We start from the raw sequence: 21,612 nt of genomic DNA, 5'->3' as shown, positions 1-21,612 counted from the left end.
TCACTTCATCTAAATACTGTGTCTCTGCTCCCTGACCCTTCCCTCTGGATTCTACACAAGATATATTGCTAACGTTATGTAGCTAACGTTAAACATCGCTAAAGTAGCTGACTGCTCCAGCAGCGAAGTAACGTTAGCTGCTATGGCTATCTGTTTATAAAGTGGAAGTAGACAATTTATCAACTATCTAGCTAATCTGTCTGCTTATAAACTCCTTGAACGGATTATAGTAACTTTTACCACGGCTTATCGTAGAAAGGCTACTGCAAGAAAAACGTATAGATTATTAAAAAGACAGTTTGTTTGACTGCCGCTGCAATCATGCAAAATAAAAAGCAATCCAACAGCACATTATACAATGTAAACAAAGACACGTTTTCTTGTGGCAGCCTTTATAAAATGAGCAGTGGTGGTGAAAGGTATTATAGTCCACGGATGTATTAAGAGAACGTTATAATCTAGTCATGTCATGATGGGAAAGTGGAAGTGACTATGCTCTTCTTCTCCGTTTTTGGTGAATTTCTGTAGCAGAAACAGCGCCGCCTATAGGCCTGGAATATGAAGTAGCGTGTTGAGTCATTTACAAGTGGATTCGTTTGGACGCAACTTTTCTTGAAACGAATCCAGGCAAGACGGGTAAAAAAAAGATCGTTTTGGTACGTGTGGACGGGGCCTAATTGACACGTTGTTTGCGTCCATTATTCATTTCAGTCCAGGGGCCAGAGTCCACAAAGCTTTGTGTTTCACAGTGTTTACTTAAGGACGTGCTGCGGGGCTTCGCCCTGCCTCGACACCGCCATGCCTCCACAACAGGCCTTATCACCAGCCAAGCATCTGACCCTGTGTTTCAGGCCACCACTTTTTCTGTTCGTCTGCACACCTGCTGTTTGTGCTGTGACATTGTTGTGCAGAGAATTGTGGGAAAAGATATTTTACAAGTCACATGGAGCCTTCGAAAAAATAAATGGATGGCTTGTTTTTCTGACCTTCGCACAATGGAGTCCTCCCCCTTTTACACTTTTGCTTGCATAAAAGTAAATCAAGAACGTCCAAGCTGCTTCAAGTTGTCTTCATTTTACTTTTTTGGTTATGCATTTATTTTTTGTTTCTGCTGTAGTCTACATTGCTCTTGCTCACACAAATATACAAGTTATTTATTTATTTATTTTTATTACTGTATGCCTACATCCAAATCTGTTTGTTTCATAATGCACCTCTTTCAAGGTGTTCTATGTTGTTTGAGCACCCTGGAATCTGATTTACTGTTATTTCCTGGACAGCAGTGAATTAAAGCACTGTGCCCTTGCAAACAGGTAAACATAATTAGCATAGTATCGGGCGAGAGATGTGCTATGCATGCCAGCTTTGTAATCTTTCATTTCAGGCTTTTTTTCTTTTCTTTCTAAAGCTCCCCTCATTGCTGCGAGCTGTGAAAACGTGGCTCGCCCTCCTGTTGCCTAATTGCTTCACCCTCTACAATTAATGGCAGGAAACAAGGATAATCTGTAGAGAGGCCGGGTGTACTAAAGTTCAGTGTTCAGAGGGTCTGGAGGGGGAGAGAGGGTCAAAAAAAAGTTTGAGAGGCTTGTGAGAACGAGAAGGACAGAGAGGCAGGGAATGTCTTCTAGTTACCTCTGGGGTGATTATCTTCTTGGCATCCCCTCTGCGTCCTTTGGGCCCCATTTGAAAATTTGAGGGCCTTGACCCAGGTCGTAGCAGGGTTCAGAGTGTGTAAATCAGAGGCCTCTCCCCCCCTGGATGCTCCGTGACCTCCCTGCTGCACATCCTGTTAACCAGCAAGGGAGAAACAAAGCCCACAGCCTCCTGCCAAGTTCCTCCGACTCCAAAGAGCCCCCTCTCACACCAAAACGACAAGATGATGTGTGACAAGTGCATTTACTCAGTTACTCTACTTTTCAATACAGTTTTGAGGTATTTGTACTTTACTGTTTCATGCTACTTTATACTTCTACTCTGTGAATATTGCACTTTTTACTCCACTAAAATGATTTGACAGCTACAGTTACTACATTTATTTTATGGATGCAAAAGGGAGCATTCAAAAGATAAACAGTTTATAAAACATAGTGCACTGTTACAGGTTAAAGTACCAAACATAAAGTAGTTAAAAGAAGCTCCACGTGGCCGGGTTAGCACAGTTGGTAGAGCAGGCGCACATATATAGAGGTTTACTGCTCGACGCAGCGCATGTCGTTCCCCCTCTCTCTCTCCCCTTTCATGTCTTCATCTGTCCTATGGCAATAAAGGCCTAAAAATGCCCAAAAAATAAGCTCCACCTTCACCGGCTACAGCACGTGTCAAGCTCAAGGCCCGCGGGCCAAATCCGGCCCCTTGCAGCTTTATACCCAGACCGTATATCAGTGTGGGTTCACAATACATTTTGGCCCGCCTAGTTGTGCGCCAAACCAAAAACTCAGGAAAGTGTTTTTTAAATTGCAATTACCTGACATTCAAAGCAGAATTTGGCAGATTTGCCGACTCTGAGACTCAGAAATTCCCCCAGAAGCAGAGAGATAGTTTTCATATTCAGACAGGTTGTTGTTAAAAAAAAGCATACAACATTTTTTGAAAAAGGTGACAAATGTCTGAGAAAGCCACAAAAATAGGAAAAAAGCTACCAAAATGTTAAAAAAAGTGAGATGCAGTAACAAAAGCATGTCAATAAACTCTCAATGTCTGGCCCTTGGTGTGATTCTCTTCTTCCAGTGTGGCCCTCTGGGAAAATGAGTTTGACACCCCTGGGCTACAGCAAAGAAATACTGGCAACAGCATCAGTAGTAACAGTCCAGTAATATAATACATAACAATAATAATACACTCAAAGGGGATTTTTTTTTCTAATGAGTTTTTACTTAATTAATAAAAAGTTAATACTTTTGTTTGTTTTTACTTAGGAGAGACTTTGAATGCAGGACTTTTGCTCATCATTAAGCATTTTTAGATTGTTGTATTGTTGCTCATACTTGAATCTGCGACAAAAATATTCCACAATGCCACTTCGGGGCAGCGGACACAAGCTTGTAAACACAACACTGACATGTTATCAACTTAGCAGTTGCCTAACACATCCAGCAGATATGGAGCAACTTTGGCATTCATTTGGAGTGGTCTGAGAGAAATAAAGACTTCTGCACCTCTGCTCGGCTATGCATTCAAGCTTTAGAAAATCTAGTCCGTGACTGGAGACTTGGGCCAATCACAGGTCATGTCAGAGAGAGAGGGCGTTCCTATTGGCTGTTCTACACATGCTGACAGGGAGAGGAGAGGGACAGCTGCAGGAAGATGTCTTACTCTATTTTAAATTCTGGTGTCTTTTTTTTGCTTTCTACCTACAGCTTTAAGCAAAATGGTTTTAATGACTCAAATATATAAGCCATGATTGGTCGCTTTCTGAGCTGCTGTTCAGTTCAAAAGCAAAAATCTTAAGTGAACTCTGGCGCTGCATGGTTGCATTCTTTTCCCAGCATTATATGAGTAAATGAAAAACAGACACACAAGACTATTTTTGGGCACCGATGTCTAATTCTGGAAAGCAGTAAACACCCTTTCATACCAACAGTGTTGGAGGTACAGCGTTCTTGTTCTGATTGATGTTTGGATGTCTGGCATACTGTTGCAGATCCCTGATACTGCCTGGAGACAGACAGACAGACAGACATGTCCACTGCTGGTGTTTTCTCCTTGCTGAGTTAGACCTTGGTGGCATGCAAACAATGAGTGGCCTTGGGATAGATGTGTTTCTGACCTGGTTTGCTTCGGTTTCAGAGAGAGAGAGAGAGACGGGGGGAGAGGGAAGAGGAGAGGTGGTAAACACATGCCACCCGTAAGTCTAAATGGATGGGTGAGGCACAGAGATGGAGAGGTGCGGAATGATGATGACACGGGATGTAAGGGGACACCAAGTGTTTTTTAAGCGCGGAGCTGTTGTTGACTGTGAAGCCTGCTGAAAATAGTTGGAATCCCCCTCTCCTTCACTTTAAATCCCTTTCTGTTGTTCCCTCTCTCCGTCTGTTTCACTCTGAGGTCAACGTGCAGTCAGAGAATGAAGCAGGTGCAGGTTTTTGGAAAACCTTCCGGCTTTGAGAATAGTAGTCTGATCCTGGGTGTGGGATCTGTTGATCTGTTTTTCTGAAATCGCCTCAGGGTGCAGCACTTCGCCCTCAGACAGCCGCACGGCAACTTGTTTACGCTCACATGGGCCACTGCGTGGGGGTGCACTCTCCTGTAGGTGAACGTTGACATGAGGGGTGTTTTCTGTAAGATAAACGCTGTTGATCCAGATTTGTAATCTCATTTCTGTAAAATGAATGCATCACACAGAGTTGTTTTTCTGCCTCTCTATCACTGTCAATCTATTTCAAGTGCCAGCATGCTTCTTCTGGTTTTACATGACGTACTGAATGAATCGCTGCCGAGAATGAATTTGTGGCTCGGTATCCCTTTCACATTTCTTGTTGTTGGTCTCTACAAACCCTCCAGAATGCTTAGATCGTCAGAAGCTGATCTCCTCACTGCACCCACGATCAGTAGTACATCTGGCGGAGGTACACCAATAGTCAACCCTAAAATATAAAAATAAAAAATATTGTGGTATTTGATTTTTTCCATATTGCTCAGCCCTAACAGCTAGGTGAGAAAGGGGAAGACACGCAGGAAATCATCACAGGTCAGATTCGAACCCTGGACCTCTGCGTCGAGGCATAAACCTCTAAGTACATGTGCGCCTGCTCTACCCACTGAGCCAACCCGGCCGCACAAGCAAGTGTTTCTATACATAGCTAAATTCAGCTGTACCGTGTACACAAAACAACCAAACAGTCAATATCATTTCATATGCATGTTTTTAATAGGGTAAATACATTACTTATTAATGACTGCAAAATGCGGCGAAACAAATAAATTAACTACCTAATCCAAGCACTGTTTATATCAAAGAAGTATGTATAGTACAGTAGTATAGTATAGTAGAATAAATTCCCTTTACTCCACTCGCAGGTCGATCCAAAGCTCTGTGCAAAGTAGGTCAAAGTCAGATGGAAAATATAAGGTCATTAAACCTACAGAATACATAGCGCTATCCCTCTGATTAAACAGAACATGGGGCCTTAGTCATCTGCGGTCTGAGGAACCTTGGGGGTGACATTTGACAAATCCCTATCTTTTGAAACTCACATCAAATCACTGACCAAATCCTGTTTTTTTTTTTTTACTTATGCAACATTAGCAAATTAAGGGCTGTGGTCTCTCAGTCAGAACTGGGCATGCTCATCCATGCCTTCGTTTCCACCCGGATTGACTATTGCAATTCACTCTTCTCCTCATTCAACAAATCTGTCCTTCACTGCCTGCAGTCCATTCAAAACGCTGCTGCTAGGCTACTTAGTAGATCAAACAGGCACACCCATATCACCCCTCTACTCTGCTCCCTTCACTGGCTTTCTGTAAAACCTACAGAATGAAAATTCTCACCATAACCTACAGGGTCAGGCCCCTGCTTACCTTGCCACTATGGCACCCAGACCCTGGAATGCTCTGCCAAACAAGCATTAGGTTTGCTGGGATTGTTTTAAGAGACAAGTGAAGACGCACTTGTTCAGGCTAGCTTTTGGTTAACCTCTGACTTTTATCTATTGATAATTGTATCTGTTGTATTTTTACTTTATTTTATTCTTAGACTATTTTCTACTATGTTTCATTGTCTATGCACATGGAAAGCACTTTGTGACCCTGTCTGTGAAAAGCGCCGTATAAATACATTTTACTTACTTACTTACTTACATACATACAGCAGCCAAAAAACCTCACCACAACACATAACTCAGTCCTGCTTTCCCCTTCAAACACTGGGCTCCTTCGTGAACCTCAAGCTGGCATTCACCCAAATAACTTTATGTTGAAAAAACATCAGCAACTGAAATTTTGAAATATATAACTGTGATATATATATATATATATATATATATATATATAAATGTAAATATATATGCTATATGTGCTATATATGTATTAAAAGCAATGCCAGACCAGAATCATCTGGATCAGATTTGGCCTCATATACTCTATTGTCAGAAGGACAAGAGACAGAGGAAAGGTAAAACTGCATGGAATATGGTGGGAAAGAATAGGAAAAAAAAACACTTTGACACATCTTAGTTATAACCAACACCTTGAAATAACAATTCACGTGTTCATGCATGAGAATGGGTCTCGCTTCAGTCCCAACCTCTGATTCTGACGCCATGAACCCGTGCAGCCAACAGATAAGTGGTTTCAGACAAGTCGTTGTCTCGCACTGTGAAAAAGGATGGAAAGTTCAGAAATGCAGTCCAGATTGGCATCAGATAGGATTTTCCGTTCATTGTGATGAGTGGAGTGAATGTAAGCTCTAAAATCAACTAAGAGTAATGCTGCCTTCTGTTGGTCAGAACGTAAACTGCAAAACCTGGTAATAAAAATGTCCTTTTTTCTACATATACTCCGCAAAAAAAAGAAACGTCCTGTCACTTTCAACTGCTTTTTTGTATTTTAAGCAAACTTAACATATGCAAATATTTGCATGCACATTAAAAGTTTAGTTTGAACAATTTTCACAGATGTGACTAACAGAAATGGAATAATGTGTCCCTGAACAAAAATCAAAAGTAGCCCTCAGTGTCTGGTGTGGCCACCAGCTGCATTAACTACTGCAGTGCATCTCCTCCTCATGGACTGCACCAGACTAGCCAGTTCTAGCGGTGGTTTTTGCCATCCTGTCAGGGGCGACGGACGGGGGGGGGACTGAGTACCCAGGGCCCTCATGTAAGGAGGGCCCAAAAAGATGCTAGAATGAATAGCTGTGGATGCGGGGGAGGGGCCCATGGAAGATGCCTTTCTACAGGGCCCAGAATTTTGTGCTACGCCCCTGCATCCTGCACCTGTTCCCGCAGGCGTGACATTCGGATGAACCGATCCTATGCCGGTGTCGTTACACGTGGTCTGCCACTGCGAGGATGATGAGCCATGCTTCCTGTCTCCCTCTAGCGCTGTCTCAGGCGTCTCACAGTAGGGACATTGCAATGTATTGCCCTGGCCACATGTGCTGTCCTCACGCCACCTTGCACCATGCCTAAAGGCACGTTCACGCAGATTAGCAGGGACACCTGGGCGTCTTTCTTTTGGTGTTTTTCAGTCAGTAGAAAGGTCTCTTTACTTCCTAATTTTCTTATAACTGTGACCTTAATTGCCTACCGCCTAGAAGCTGGTATTCATCTGTTGTTTATGGTTCATTGAACAAGCATGGAAAACATTGTCTAAACCCTTTACAATGATCTCTAAAGTTATTTTGATTTTTACAAAAGTATCTTTAAATTACAGTTTCCCCACAAAGGGGCGCTTCTTTTTTTGCTGAGTATATTATATATATTGAACCACATTAAGATAAACTGCATGAATAACATCAAACAACCTAACTTGTACTCACAACGCTGCAGCAGAGTTGCTTCATCGCTGGCCACTTGTGATTTGACCTTGTGGCATTTGGTCACTTAAAAATAAATCTAGTCTAGTTTCAGTGGGCAGAGAAGTTTGGGTCATGAGAAAACTATACTATAGTTGGGGAAGAAGTATTCAGTTCTTTTATTTAAGCACAATACAGTGTAATACTACAGTGTAAAAATAACCTCTTACAAGTAAAAGTCCTGCATTCAAGGTCTTACTTAAGTACTAAAGTATTAGTATCAAAATAAAAGTACTGTTCACGCACAACGGCCCAGTTCTGTATGTCTATGTTGTTGGATTATAATTGATGTATTAATGTGCAAGAATCAATAAATGTTGCAGCTGCTAAAGATGGGGCTTTCAATTACTCAATATACCTCTGAAAAGTTTAATCTATAATCATTTATTAGTGGATGTATATTTTTTATTAATGTAACTAGCATTTAAAGCAGTTTAACATGCACAATTTGTGGAGTAGAAGCATAACATTGCATAAAATAGAAATACTAAAAGTACCTCAAATGTTTACTTCAGTACAGTAATTGAGTTACATTCCACCACAAACTAATCATATTAACTTTCTTTGTGGTACTTTAAAAACAAACTAACTCAGATTGCTTCATTTCAGATATTTTAAATGTTCTTACAGACACTAGATTACAATCACATAAAATATGGACTTCACCATAGTAATGCATGTATTGAAATTAAATAGGCAGTCATTTATGCAATGTGGCACTTTGCAGTAACCTCAGAATATTTAGTACCATGAATGAATAAGTCCACAGTGCATTTACACACGTGTGTGTGTGTAAAATCACACTGCCTCTATACCTAGACCACACCTGACAAACCAATAACCAGGAGAAAACTAACTCGGCTAAATTGACCACTTGTCTTCACTGTTGCAGCCTCAGGAAATGTCCGTTAATCATGATCAAAACTGTTCACATCTATTTAACTATACGCATTAAAAACACAGGACATCCACGCTCATCTTAATAACCAAATTTATTTCAAAGCATCTGAACAAATGAGATCGTAGGCTATTTCAATTGAAACTGACGGGGTCCTTCTGCTTCACAGTATGGACTCGGCACCTCAAAGCTTCAGCGGGCCCTGTAAAGACAAGAAATCAGTCACACACACACACAATCTAAAAAAACCTAACAAAACACACATTCAACACACATTCAAAAAGCAATACCTCTGTATAAACATGATACTTGCAGGGTTCTAGTTCAGGTGATATTATCAAGTCTAATTTATTACATTTGAAATTGTCCTGGTTATTTTGACCAAGTACTGTCATGGTTTATTTTTTTTTTATTAACTCAGCCCTGTGTCCTGCATTTGTCTGGTGTTCCAGGAGGAAATTGAGAGAGAGAACTGCGTGCAGTCCTGATGACCAGCTCCAAGAACCACAGAACTAAACCCATGCATGGACACAGCTTAAATGAAAAAAATAAAACTTTATTTATTTCTATCTATCTATCTATCTATCTATCTATCTATCTATCTATCTATCTATCTATCTATCTATCTATCTATATATAGCTATATATATAGTTGCATCCATTGCATCACTGCCATGCAATGACATTTAATTGTGTAGCTGCAAACAGCAACACAAGTAAAGCATGCAACAACAAGGATGATTCTCTCTCTCTCTCCCATATGAGTGGTTGACAGTTTAAACTTCAACATAGCGGGGTCAGATATACACTTACTAATAGAAATATAACCCTGTTACATAACACAATACAGCTCAAAATGTGGTGCAATAATCCTCCATTTGAGAAGCTTAAGTGTTCAGCTTTGTAGACACTGTGTCAAAAAGCTCTAGATTAAATTGAGTGGTAATTGTGAGGCCACAGACTGTGGTGTTTTTGTATGCAACTGTACTGAAAGATGTTTTCCAAAGGGTTGTCCAACCCCATTTACGTACCGAGGACATGACACCGAAACACCTTCCAATACAACCTAAAACACGGAGATTTTAGTCTGAAATGAAGACTTCCTTCATAGAGATAACACTTACTGCAGGGTTGCAATATTACATTTTGCTTTACAGTGTGCTGGGGTTCAACTTCTTTCTGGTCACTGACTACTACACTAGTGCAATACTAGTGTAGAGGAGATACAACTTATTATTTCCATTATCTAAAAAATATAAAATACATATATAACATTTGTTCATTCTATTAAATGAATAGACAAGTGCCCATATTACCAGCCCAAACTGATGTCTTCAAATTGCTGATAGGCATCTCTAATGCAGACTGTTCGGATGATGCCAACTTAGTTTAGATTCTATGCCCGAACTTGACCCGGGCCCTTGATCAAGCATTTGTGTGCGTTTTTTTTTTTTTTTTTTTTAAATCATTACTTTATTAGCATAATTGGGTGGGGAGGAAGCTATGCCTCTCCAGCTTCTCCCGTAGCTCTGGGTAGCGCGGCGGCATACAGACCGTGCCAAAGGACGGTAGTCTATTAATTAGGTGATCGAGACAACAAAGTCTCCTATATGGTTCCAGGGCTTTGATTATGTTGCTGCCTTGATCGGTTACCCACACTATTTGTCTGAGGGAGGGAGCTAGGGTCGAATTTATTTTATTTAACGTTTCTTCATTCAGATCCATTCCATTCTGAACAAACAACGCAGTTGACATGCTTTGTCCTTGTTGCATTATTCATTAAGATTATTCTAAACTGATTTCTGCAGTTCAAATTTGGAATTGTAGTTGAGAACATGAGTTACAACGGCCCACGTATTAAAAAAGTGTTGGCTTTAAAAATCGGGCTCAGGTTCATAATTACACCTAATGTATCGGGCCGGGCTCGGACACAACGTGCACGGGTAGGGCTTGATTTTTTTGGGTCCTGATCTAAGATCTATGCCAGCTGTTCAACAATTATCACTTAACAGGCCAACAGACGTGGCTGGTTTATATACCCCCCCCCCCCACTCACCTATCGCAGCCTCCTGGCTTCTCTTTCAGACTCCAGAAGTGTCAGCACATCTCCTTCTCTGACTGGACCCTTCACGTTCCTGATGATGGAGCGGTTGCTGTCGTCCATGAACTCAACACGGACCTGCAAGAACGATCAGATGAAGTGACACGATTCGACTGAAATACAAGTCGAGCCTTCAACATGTTAACAGGTAAATCTGACATGAAGTTAGTGATCCACTCTAAAGTGTACGCCGGTATGAAAAATCAAACATAAGCTCATGGAAAGTTACAGCAATCACATTTGATAGAGTCTACCTGAGTGACTAACACTTGGAACCTTTAGTATAGCTCAACTACCAATTTTAAACATTGCTCTAAAAGTGAAAAGTCATATTATACACACTATGAACACCCTGATCAACATTTGTTTTTAAACCGTACAACTTTCCCAGTTTCCCTTAGTTATAGTGTATACATTTGTTATTGCGTCTTTTTATTGTAACATCTATTCAGTATTAATGTTGTTGACTGTAGCAGTACTTTGCCTTATTGTTTATTCCCTTTAATGTGGTTATTGCATGCACCAAATACACCAAGGCAAATTTCTTGCAAGTCAAAATTGGAAATAAATGATTCTGATTGTCTTGTCTGACAGAAAACACGCAGACCTGAATTTAAGATACGTAAAACCAACCGCATTAATCTATAAAGTAAAAACATCTCCGGATCTACAGTTTTAATTTTGTAGGTATTTGATAAATTCGGGATCCAGAGAAGCCCATGTATTTCACGGTGTAAGATGCTTACTCCGAGACATTCTAAGCACAAGTTACCTGTGTACACTGTCCCTGGGAACCAGTTCTTCCGAGCACCTTGGTGACCTGAAACAACAACAAAATATAAGTGAGATTGACGATAGAGGGTTCCGAACTAAAATAAATCCAGAACAGTTTACAGCAGGCTAACAGTGAACTAGCTAGCTGGCAGACTGTAGCATGGACGGGCCTCCATGATGGATGCACGAGAGCCGACGTGCCGTACGCTAAATAATGTTTAAAAGTAAATACAGCTTCAATGTTTTGGGACCGTATAATACATTAGTTGTTACTATAGCCATATATCCGTTCGGATAGGATTATTTCCACCATAATATACATTTTCTTACTCTTGCGAGCTTGATCGGCTGCACGCGGCTGGCGTCCATGTTGTCAGGTTAGACCGGAAAGGAAGTCACGTGGTGCACGGCAGAGATATATGGCAACTGTACTTCTTGTTTGTTTTTTTAATTCACAATTTTATATTAACTGTACTTAAATTCAGAAACGATTGACCAAATTACTTAATAAAATATACCTTAAAATTATTGTTTTTAATCGAAATTGCATTTAAGATTCCCACTTCCTTTTCCGGCGAATGGCCAATACCATTCACGCAAATTGTCATGGGTGGAACCCTGGACCGTACCATAAGTCATTGTGTTGTCTCTATTAATCCACATTGTAAAGTTTAAATCAGTGATATGGCAAAAAGGATAGGCTACAACTACGGCAACTGTCTCTGTTGTTTAACACCTATGTTGTACATGCATGCTAATTTTAATTGCTTCCTGTTGTATATTGAATTCTTTCAGAGACTACAACTATTTTACAGTCTTTTTGATTGGGATGTCTGTAACACCCTATGGTAACACCAGAGTGTGTCCAACAGGCACATTAGGCTAATACTGTGTAGCCACCTGAGCATACGTAGGGCCTGCAAATTTATTTTTGTGGCATGTTCACATTATTACAGTGCATGTTTTACTTTCATTTTAAACTATTGATTTAATAAACTGAATAATAGTTTGATCTATACACTCAGTCATTATTATCATGTCATATAACCAAAATTAGATTTTTCTTTCTTCTTTTAACTTTGCTTGACTACGTTTTGACAAACTAATATGCTAGTAATTTATTATAAAGGGATCACTGCCAAACTGGGATTTTATTACTAAGAAAATATATAAAATATAAAACAAGGAAACAATTTTACCATACATTCATTTCTGGGGATGGAAATTTTAAAATCAAGTTAAGAAGGACAATAGCTGGAGCTAGCCAGTGTAATCTAGCTGCAGCATTAATGTGAACTTGCCATGCTAAAGCCCTCCATAGCCTCGTTAACAATGCAACACTAGTCATCACACCACTCTCTCCGCCTTTCCCCCTCTCTCAGAACTCAAGCCTTAAATCACCACACTAATCCTCTTGAACAGTATTTTTAACTTGCGTTTAGATAGAAAGAACAGCAATGGGATTAGAGAATCAGTAAAGAGCCTGAATCCCTAACACATGCAGTTGATCTTCTTGCACGGCGAGAGACGAGCACAGTAGCTGTTTCTTTATCTTTATTTTAACCTGAGAGCAGTTTTTTTAGAGGACAATATTCAGCCTAAATGAAGATCTTGTGGAATACTGTTGTTGTTTTTCCCTGACTTGATTGGCACAAAACGTTTTTTAATTGGTTTGTCTTCTGACGAGCTGTCACAATGGCACATGCACTGCCAAAGTTGAAAGTGCTGAAAAAGCGTCGCTCCAGTCTTTTTTCAACCATAAAACGGGAGATAAGTTTTTCACAAAGCAATGAAGAACAGGAGGGTGAATTCCCCTTTTCACAGGACAGCTCTGTGAAAGCATGGACATCTATGGACAACCTTGATGCACCTAATGAGAAAAAAAGTGCAAAAAAAGATCAGAAAAAACCTGCACCAAACCCAAGGAAATCAAACATTGTTAAGCTCAACGTAGGTGGAAAGTTGTTTCACATCCCAAAGCATTTGGTCCTCAAACACCCAAAAACCAGGATTGGAGTCCTGGCCCTTTGTGATGATCCGGCCAAGCGGATGACTCTCTGTGACGATTACAATGTTCGGAACGACGAATTCTTTTTTGACCGGGACCCCATGTTTTTCCACTACATCTTCCACTTTTATTGCAGTAATGTGCTGTGGGTGATGGATAGTCTCTGCCCTGTCAACTTTGAAGAAGAGATGAAATTCTGGGGGTTGAAACTGAAGGACACTCCAAGGTATGCTGTAGATATTTAATACTCACTATGTGTATTGTGTAGTTTGGTCCGTTGCTGTTTGTTTATGTCAAGCATGATGAGCTCTTGTAAAATCAGACAATAAATGATCTTCTTCTTCTTCTCAGGTGCTGCCGCATTCTGTTTGAGGAGAAAGTGGACGACATCCGAGACCAACTGAAGGTGAACCAGGAGTTGATTGATGAGATTAAGCCTCACGAGGATGGCGAGGGATACAGCAATATGTTTCTTGGAAGCTTTCGGAAGATCCTTTGGGACTTGATGGAGAATCCCTACTCCTCACTGTCAGCCAAAGCGTTTGCTGTGTTTTCCAGTCTCTTTGTGCTTATCTCTATTGTTGCCATGACAATGAACACAGTAGGTGAGCTCAGGCAGTACAAACTTGGTGACAAAACCTACATGGAGTGGATAGAGGTGTCTTCCATCCTTTTCTTCGCAATGGAGTACTTTTTACGGTTACTCACCACATCCAACATCAGAAATTTTTTGAAGAGTGCTCTCAACTTTGTGGATGTGGTGGCTGTTATGCCATACTTCCTGCAGATCGTTTTTGAGACATTTGTTATGGATTCAGAAGACGTAGGTGCAAAGGAAGATTTGAAGACCATGGCAAGGGTCAGTAAAGTCAGCAAGGTGCTGAAGGTTGTCAAGTTGATGCGCATCTTCCGTATCTTGAAGCTTGCCCGTCACTCCACAGGCATGAGGGCGTTTGGTTTCACCATCCGACAGTGCTCTGAGCAGGTATGGAGGAGTATCAAACAAGACAAATACATATGACATACATTTACTGTGGGGACATGCACAGATAAAACAATGGAACACAGAGTTTAAGCAGTTATAATCAGTATATGACTAAGGTTGCTCGTAGTGATAAACTCCCACATAAGTATCACCCAGTTTAGCTTCTTTGAGCTCATCGTTTCTGTTTTCAGGCCTGCAACTTTAATGTTTTGGTCTCACCGCTCTTATCAGAGTTGTTTCCAGCTGCAGCAGGCAGCTGTCTTCAGCTTTACATACCTGCCCAGCACCAAACTGCAGACAGACAAAGTAAGCTGCTAGCTGGTGAACACATAGTGGGGAATTGAGCAGCTAAAAAGGCAGATATTTCCCTAAGGAGGTGGTGGAGACCAAAAACAGAGCTAAAAGCAGAGTGAATGTTGGACTTTTATTGGTCCGGTGGCCAAAAACATGACTCCAAATTAATGCTAATGTCACTCCGTATCTGCTGGTAGGCAACGTTCTGCTGACAAGCCACCATAGCAAATTTATAAGATGATAAAATGCCAATCATGCTTGTTTTCCCTATCATCTGCGTGGTCAAAAAAAAAAACTGATGCAGGTTTAATGCTAGCTCAGGATCTGAGCTGATGGTATACAATAAACAGTCATCTAACAGCACAATAGGTTTTTAAATCCATAATTTTTGCCTAAGAAATCAACATGCTCTTTTTTTTGTTTTGTCCAACTTACTGCTGTTCTCCCTTAGAGCTGTCGCATGTGGTGAGACAAATCTAACACATATGACTCATCGGTAAAGGAAAGCTTGTGTGTCATTCTCGGCTCAGTTGTTCCTGGCAACTACCGAATATTGGCCATTCATGTTCAAAATACTGTAGGTATAGTGTACATTATGTGGTAATACATGCAGCATAGCATGTAGGTATTCTAGATGAGTCACAATAAAGCTTAAAACTATCATGTGATCAGATGGGTGGTCCCAAATGTATAAATCTATTGATTACCAAATACGACTAGGCACTGCTGTTGACATGTACTCTTCTGTCATTATTTAGGTGTGCTGTCTGTTTCTGTTCATTGCCATGGGCATCTTCACCTTCTCTGCTCTGATGCACTCTGTGGAGGTGGATCAGCCCGGGACACCATTCAGCAGCATACCAGATGCCTGGTGGTGGGCTGCGGTGAGTAGGATCAACGTCAACGTCTAATTGACTAACATTTCTTTTTGGTGACTTTGCCTTGATCTTGGCTGGATCCAAGTAGTGTAAAGTTAGTTAGTTTTCCCCTTTCTTACTATTTCACCCGACTTGGATGGAAACATCATGAATAAACATATTCACATTAACAGGCAGCGTCAGATGGCTACCCACCAAGAGTCAGGTTCTGTCTGAGGTTTATGCCTAAAAGGAAGTTTTTCCTTGCCCGCTGTTGCACCAAATGCTTGCTCTTGGGGGGATTTGTTGGGTCTTTGTAAATTATAGAGTGTGGTCTAGACCTACTCCCTCTGTGAAGTGTCCTGAGATAACTTCTCTTATGAATTTACACTATAACAAAAATTGAATTGAATACCAGGCAACACCTGAACAGCTATTAGTATTAATGGAACAAAGAATGGTGCACAGCATTAAGAGGATTCAACCAGCTCTTATGTTTGCCGGTTCTTCCGGATCAATTAGCTTGGTTATGAACTGTGCCAAACTCTTCCTCTTGACTGTGCTGAAAAGTAAGAGGAGGAGATTAGTATGGGGAGGGGTCAGTATGAGTCAGCAGTGTGGTGGCCTACCGCGATATGTGCTCCCTGCTTAGTCAGACCAAGAGTACCAAAAGTACACGGTACCAGGCAGAGGCATCTTCTGTGCTGTTGTTGTGGCTTGTCCAAGCAATGAACATGTGACAAGATGGTATTTAACTGTTGAGTGAGGGCCACCAAACTGGCCTGTGCTTAAGCACCAACCATTGACAAAAATGAATTCTTACCTGCACTAGGCATCAGATGTCCTGCAACTAAAAAAAACATGGTAACCAAATGTGTTCTCTGCTCCCAAGCTTATTATTTAGGGGCTATCTTGGTAACTTTCTGCTCAAGAACATCAGCTTCCACAAGAGTGAGTGGCATTTGTGGCAAAGCCTGTGATTTAATTACCCCATGAGTGTGTCCAGCCTCTACCTCTGCCCCGAACCAAGATGTAACAGTATGTTCTCACTGTAAAATCATGACTTGTTGTTTCTACATTTCTGTTTGTGTCCTTGTTTCCAGTCCTTGTGCTAAGCTAAGCTAACCCACTGCTGGTTCTAGCTTCATACATAACAGACATAAGAGTGGTATCAATCTTCTCATTTAACTCTCTGCAGGAACATAAATAAGCAAGATATTTCCCAGAAGGTCAAATGTTTCCTTTAATTATTGGGAAAGGTTGTAATGGTGAATAAATAGCAAAGTGGTGACAAGAAAAAAAAAACTGCCTGAGTTGGCAGATACCTTTTTTTAATTATAGTTGTTGGAATTGTGTCAAACCCATTTGGCAATTGACGATGTAAATATAGAATAGGGTGCAGTATATTTAGTTAATCATCTATTTAATTTCGCAGGCATTGTGCAGGAATACATATTAAAAGGCTCCACTACTTTGGATCCTGTTTTCTATATCCTGTTTCTGTTGCATAGCTTAATTTAACATGGCAAACTATGGTAAGAAATAAGATGTAGTATTCCTTTCCTCTGTTGCTGTTCCTTGTTGTTCAGTGTAATAGTGACAACGTCCTCAAATTTTACTTGCTTCTTTTTAATTTGCTAGTGTACTTGTCATCAGCCCGGTTCTCTGTGTTGTGTAAATTAGTTTTATTTATCTGGTGGCAGCTGTCCTTATGTGTCTAATCCACTCTAATTCGGTGTAATGCTTCTTGTTTGTGGCCAGACACAGTGATTGCATTCGAGAGATGGAAAGTGTTGCAGTGCAGTCTTGGAGGTTTATTTGATTCTGTTCATGTTCAACTTTGCAACATGGCAACTGATCAGGAAACATTTAAATTATTGGACTCTTCCATGATCATGGGGTGGTTTTAGGCAGACTGAAAGGCACCATGAGGATGAGCCCTTCCTCTTTGGGACAAATAAAGAAATCACAATATTTCATTTTCCTGCCATGCTCTAAATGTCTTCAAGTTAAATGTAAAAAAACAAAAACAGGATACAAATCATGCATGTAAGCTGACTCACTTTACTCTTTTCTTCCCTACAGGTGAGCATCTCTACTGTGGGCTATGGAGATGTCGTACCTATCTCCTATCTCGGCCGCTGTGTGGCGTTTGGCTGCATCTCTTTTGGCATCATCCTCAATGGCATGCCCATCTCCATCCTGTTCAACAAGTTTTCCGACTATTACGCCAAACTGAAGGAACAGGAATACACAATTTCAAACACAGAGCGCACCTTCCAGCTGAAGAAACGTATGAGGCGCAAGTTTGACAACTGCTTCGCACCCCAGCCGGAGGAGTCTGATGACGACATACACTATCGGCCCTATGTTAGTCAAACTGTCCATCAGAGGGAGGATTTAGCTGCCCACTAGTTGCGACCTCGCTCACCCTAAATGGCCTTATCACTCATGGGTCCAGAAATTGTAAGACCCCATCTGCCTCCAACTCTGAGCCTGTGTGATTTAAGATAAACAATCTAGGGGAGGGGGGGGAATGGGGACAGAAGCAAGTTGAGATAAGCTTAAAGCCTCAGCTTTACAGTAAGTGCTGTTTGCACGCTATGTCCGATCTGTCAAATGGACAAGATGCTTCCGCTGGACAGCTTGTCTGTTTCCAAGAATACCTAAGCATGGAAACTTATTCCAGCTAAACTGAAATAGATGTTTGACACAAAGAGGTCAAGTAGTATCAATATTAATGGGAGTGTGATACTTGTGAAGAACTCTTATCATCGGAAGTGCTGTTAATGAACTATTGTGGACAACAACATGGTCTCTTACATTTAACTTTACATTCTTAATACTTCGCACAACAGACAGTATAACTCTGAGTTGAATGGCAATGATTTAAATACCAACCGGTTCAAACACCATGGTGTAGTCATTGTCTTCCACTTTTTAGACTATACATTGTAGAAAATACAAGTCCTCCCCTGTGCAAAGCTCTTCCATGTGCCATGCTTCATGTGTCGGCAAAATGGTATTCTCTGTCCAGTCACTCTTGATGGCACCTTCATGGGAAGAGAGCTTCAGCACGTGGGGTGTCCGTAGCCATCAAGAGCATGAGTCTAATTTTGTCGTCAAGGATTACTGGGATTTGCACTTGCGCCTCCTGTCTGGTCACTCAAGGGCAAAAGTCGGAAACATTAGAGCCACTGTTTCTCAAGCTAGTTACTCGGGCAATGGTGCATATAAACGTTATCCAACATGTCGGTTTTTGACATGATCACAGGAAAGAGGATTTACTGAGCTAAGAACAGGTTCTTGGCCTGTAGATGGAAGGATCAAGCATGACCCTTTCCTGTAGTCAAACCCTTTCTGTTTCTGGCTGGCTGTGCTAGCTCATCTAAGATCATTAAACAAATTCCTGTCCTGGGTACCATAGAGCTATTAATAGTCAGCACATGTATTATCTCATCCAGACATATTTAAAGGTGCAGTAGGTAAGACTTATAAAACTAACTTTCTGTCATATTTGTTGAAACTGACCCTATGTTCAGTAGAACTACATTAAGCAGGTCAATAAAAATAAAAAAAATCAAATCTGGCACCACCTCCAGACTGTAGTGGGATTTGCAAAAATCCACAACTTCCTGTTCAGATGCACCAATCAGGGCCGGGGGGTCTAACTGCATGCCAATCACTGCTCATGCACACGCATTCATTCTCCCTTGTGGGGGGAGGGGCTTAGAAGACCGTTTTGGGTTTTAGCTGAAAGGGGGGGAGGGACTGAGAAGTTGTGGATGTTCAAATTTTTTGGCTAAGTCCTGGATCTTCGCAATCCTACCTACGGCCCCTTTAACACGCCGTATTGGCTACTTACTTACTAACTCAATGCAATGTTGTTGTTTTTTTTAGTAGTAGATCTGTTCAAGTTTTGTTTGGCCTACTGGTTTTAAGAGACAGATTTAAGAGAACAAAAATATGTTCTTTGTTTGGTCATGACTAATACCAGCACTGACTGATTCACACCATCTTTCCAACTTTTTTCATTTTTTCTTAACGTGTCTTAACGTTTTATGGTGTGATTGCGCTTGGTTTCTGCATTTGGAGAGGCATCTCATCCAGAGGTGTATAGTCCAGGTGCCAGAAAGTAAAAATCCTGCCATGTTTTTGGATCTGCCTCTACATCTAGAACAGGTGTTTTCACTAACGAGCTCATCTACCTGGTAGAGGAGCTGGTTTAGTGATGGTTGGGACAGCTGCTGGACAGGATTTCTACTTTCTGACACCTGGACTATACACCTCTGATCTCAACACACTTTAGGTCCAACACTGATTGTTCACTGTTACATTTTAGTGGAATTTAAGTGTTAAGTCCAACACAGCCGCGATTGGATTTCATAAGGGCGACTTGTTAAATTGTTACAATGTAATTTCAAATCTGCTTTAAAAAATAAACATATGTTTATTTAGCATGTTTGTTTTGTCCATATGTGCTTGTGCTGTGTTCCCCAGGTCTCATCTGCTACAATGAGTTTTTTTTTTTGTTGCCCCCCCTGGCTTGAATGTCAAACTCCGCCAATGCTAACAGCCTGTGGAAAGTAGCTGTTCAGCATCCTGCTAGTTCTGGAGTGGAGGCTCCTGTATATTTTCCCAGATGGAAGGAGGGAGAAAAGGCAGTGGGAAGGGTGGGAATGGTCTTTGATGATGTTGATGGCCCTGCAAGCGCACCGCTGGTTGTATGTCTCCAGCAGGGTGGGGAGAGGGGCACTGATGATCTTGCTGGCTGTGTTCAATTTCTGTTTGTATTTTTCTGTAATGATACAATGGTTTCAAAGGTTTTTGATTGGAGTCAATGGTTGAAATCTGTTGAGCAATCTGACAGCTCTTGTGCAAGAACATTTATAACTGTATGAATGTGGTACATACTACATAGGTGATATAACAACAAAAGTTGACAAAAGAAGGGCATATGCTATGTATTTCACTTAACGGGGATTTCTAGTCATTTCATTCATTTTCAGAACAGTAATATACATGTATTCCCTTTTCAGTAATGAGAGCAAATTCTGTAAAATGTGTCAATATTATTTTGTGTCATCATTTTTCTTAGTTGTGCTTAAAAACGCGACAAAATAACCACAAAACCAACAACATGCTGGAACAAATGAACACAGCTTTTATTATGTATCATAATGTTCTATAAAGTCCTCAAGACCCTGAGAATGAAAAATGAGTATAGTATCTTGCTCAATAAAAAAATCTGTTCTTCTGCATCAAAACTATTATCATGACCATCCACATTCCCTTTAGATGGACTTGAAGACCATTGCTACTACAGTAGCACTTTATAGTAGCACAGCTCATTCATTTGAGGGACGACGCTGCCTGTCTAATAGTATTACAGGATAAGCAAATGGTTTACTAGTCCCGTCAGCGTCAATAAAAACTCAATAGTACTAAGAGATCCTGGCTGTCTCACATGACTCAGCCTGAACTGAATGGACAGGAATAGATGCAGCCAAGTGCACACGGACAGACAGACAGACAGACAGACAGACAGACAGACACATGCACACATACAATCTTTGACATAGAACAAAATAGGGTGACAATACAAGCATAGGCCTATTTTAAATATATTTTTTAAGATAATTCTTTTTGGCATTTTAGGCCTTAGTTTGATAGGACAGACAAGGTGTGAAAGGGGAGAGAGAGGGGGGAATGACATGCAACAAAGGACTGCAGGTCAGAATTGAACCTGAGTCTGAATGACCATAAAGCAATAAAAAGTGATTTTAAGTAGCCTACGTAGCCAACAGGTGGTATTCAAACACCCAGCACACAGCAACATTAGCATTTATTTGGAGTCCAATATTTACTCTCTCTGCAGCTCTGTTTTGGTCACCACCAACTCCTGAGGAAAACATCTGGCTCTTTAACTGCTAAATGCTCCACCATGTTAACTTTCTCTGGCTGCCATTTAATGCTGAGGAGGGAGTGTACAGTCATTTTATCAGAGCAGAAAACACCTGCTTTTGCTGCTTAACAAGGTTGATGAGAGCGGTGGGACTGAAAGCAGTAACGTGAAAACCAAAACAAGGAGCTGAAAGATGCTAATATGCTCTGTAGCGCTGAAGGGAACTGGAGGGACGAGTGATAATTCTCTATTCATGCCCAATGAGCGACCCTTT

General features: G+C 40.9%; 2 protein-coding genes across 2 annotated transcripts; one reads left to right on the top strand and one right to left on the bottom strand.

Annotated features, from left to right (window-relative positions):
* Positions 1–8,490: 8,490 nt before the first annotated feature.
* Positions 8,491–11,744, bottom strand: rps28 (ribosomal protein S28). The gene is made up of 4 exons (XM_039816045.1): positions 11,620–11,744; positions 11,288–11,335; positions 10,471–10,593; positions 8,491–8,616 (listed from the first exon to the last, which is right to left on the bottom strand). The coding sequence occupies exons 1-3, from the start codon at positions 11,656–11,658 to the stop codon at positions 10,471–10,473; spliced, it is 210 nt and encodes a 69-aa protein (XP_039671979.1). The 5' UTR covers positions 11,659–11,744; the 3' UTR covers positions 8,491–8,616.
* A 999-nt stretch (positions 11,745–12,743) lies between these two features.
* si:rp71-39b20.4 (potassium voltage-gated channel subfamily V member 2) lies at positions 12,744–19,558 on the top strand. Its single transcript, XM_039816043.1, has 4 exons — positions 12,744–13,523; positions 13,649–14,282; positions 15,335–15,460; positions 17,519–19,558. The coding sequence occupies exons 1-4, from the start codon at positions 12,985–12,987 to the stop codon at positions 17,846–17,848; spliced, it is 1,629 nt and encodes a 542-aa protein (XP_039671977.1). The 5' UTR covers positions 12,744–12,984; the 3' UTR covers positions 17,849–19,558.
* The last annotated feature ends 2,054 nt before the right edge of the window (positions 19,559–21,612 follow it).

Source organism: Perca fluviatilis, chromosome 11, assembly GCF_010015445.1.
Source record: "Perca fluviatilis chromosome 11, GENO_Pfluv_1.0, whole genome shotgun sequence".
Classification (NCBI taxonomy): Eukaryota; Metazoa; Chordata; class Actinopteri; order Perciformes; family Percidae; genus Perca; species Perca fluviatilis.
Note: the sequence above shows the minus strand (reverse complement) of the source record. Positions and strands in the feature narration are given on the sequence as shown.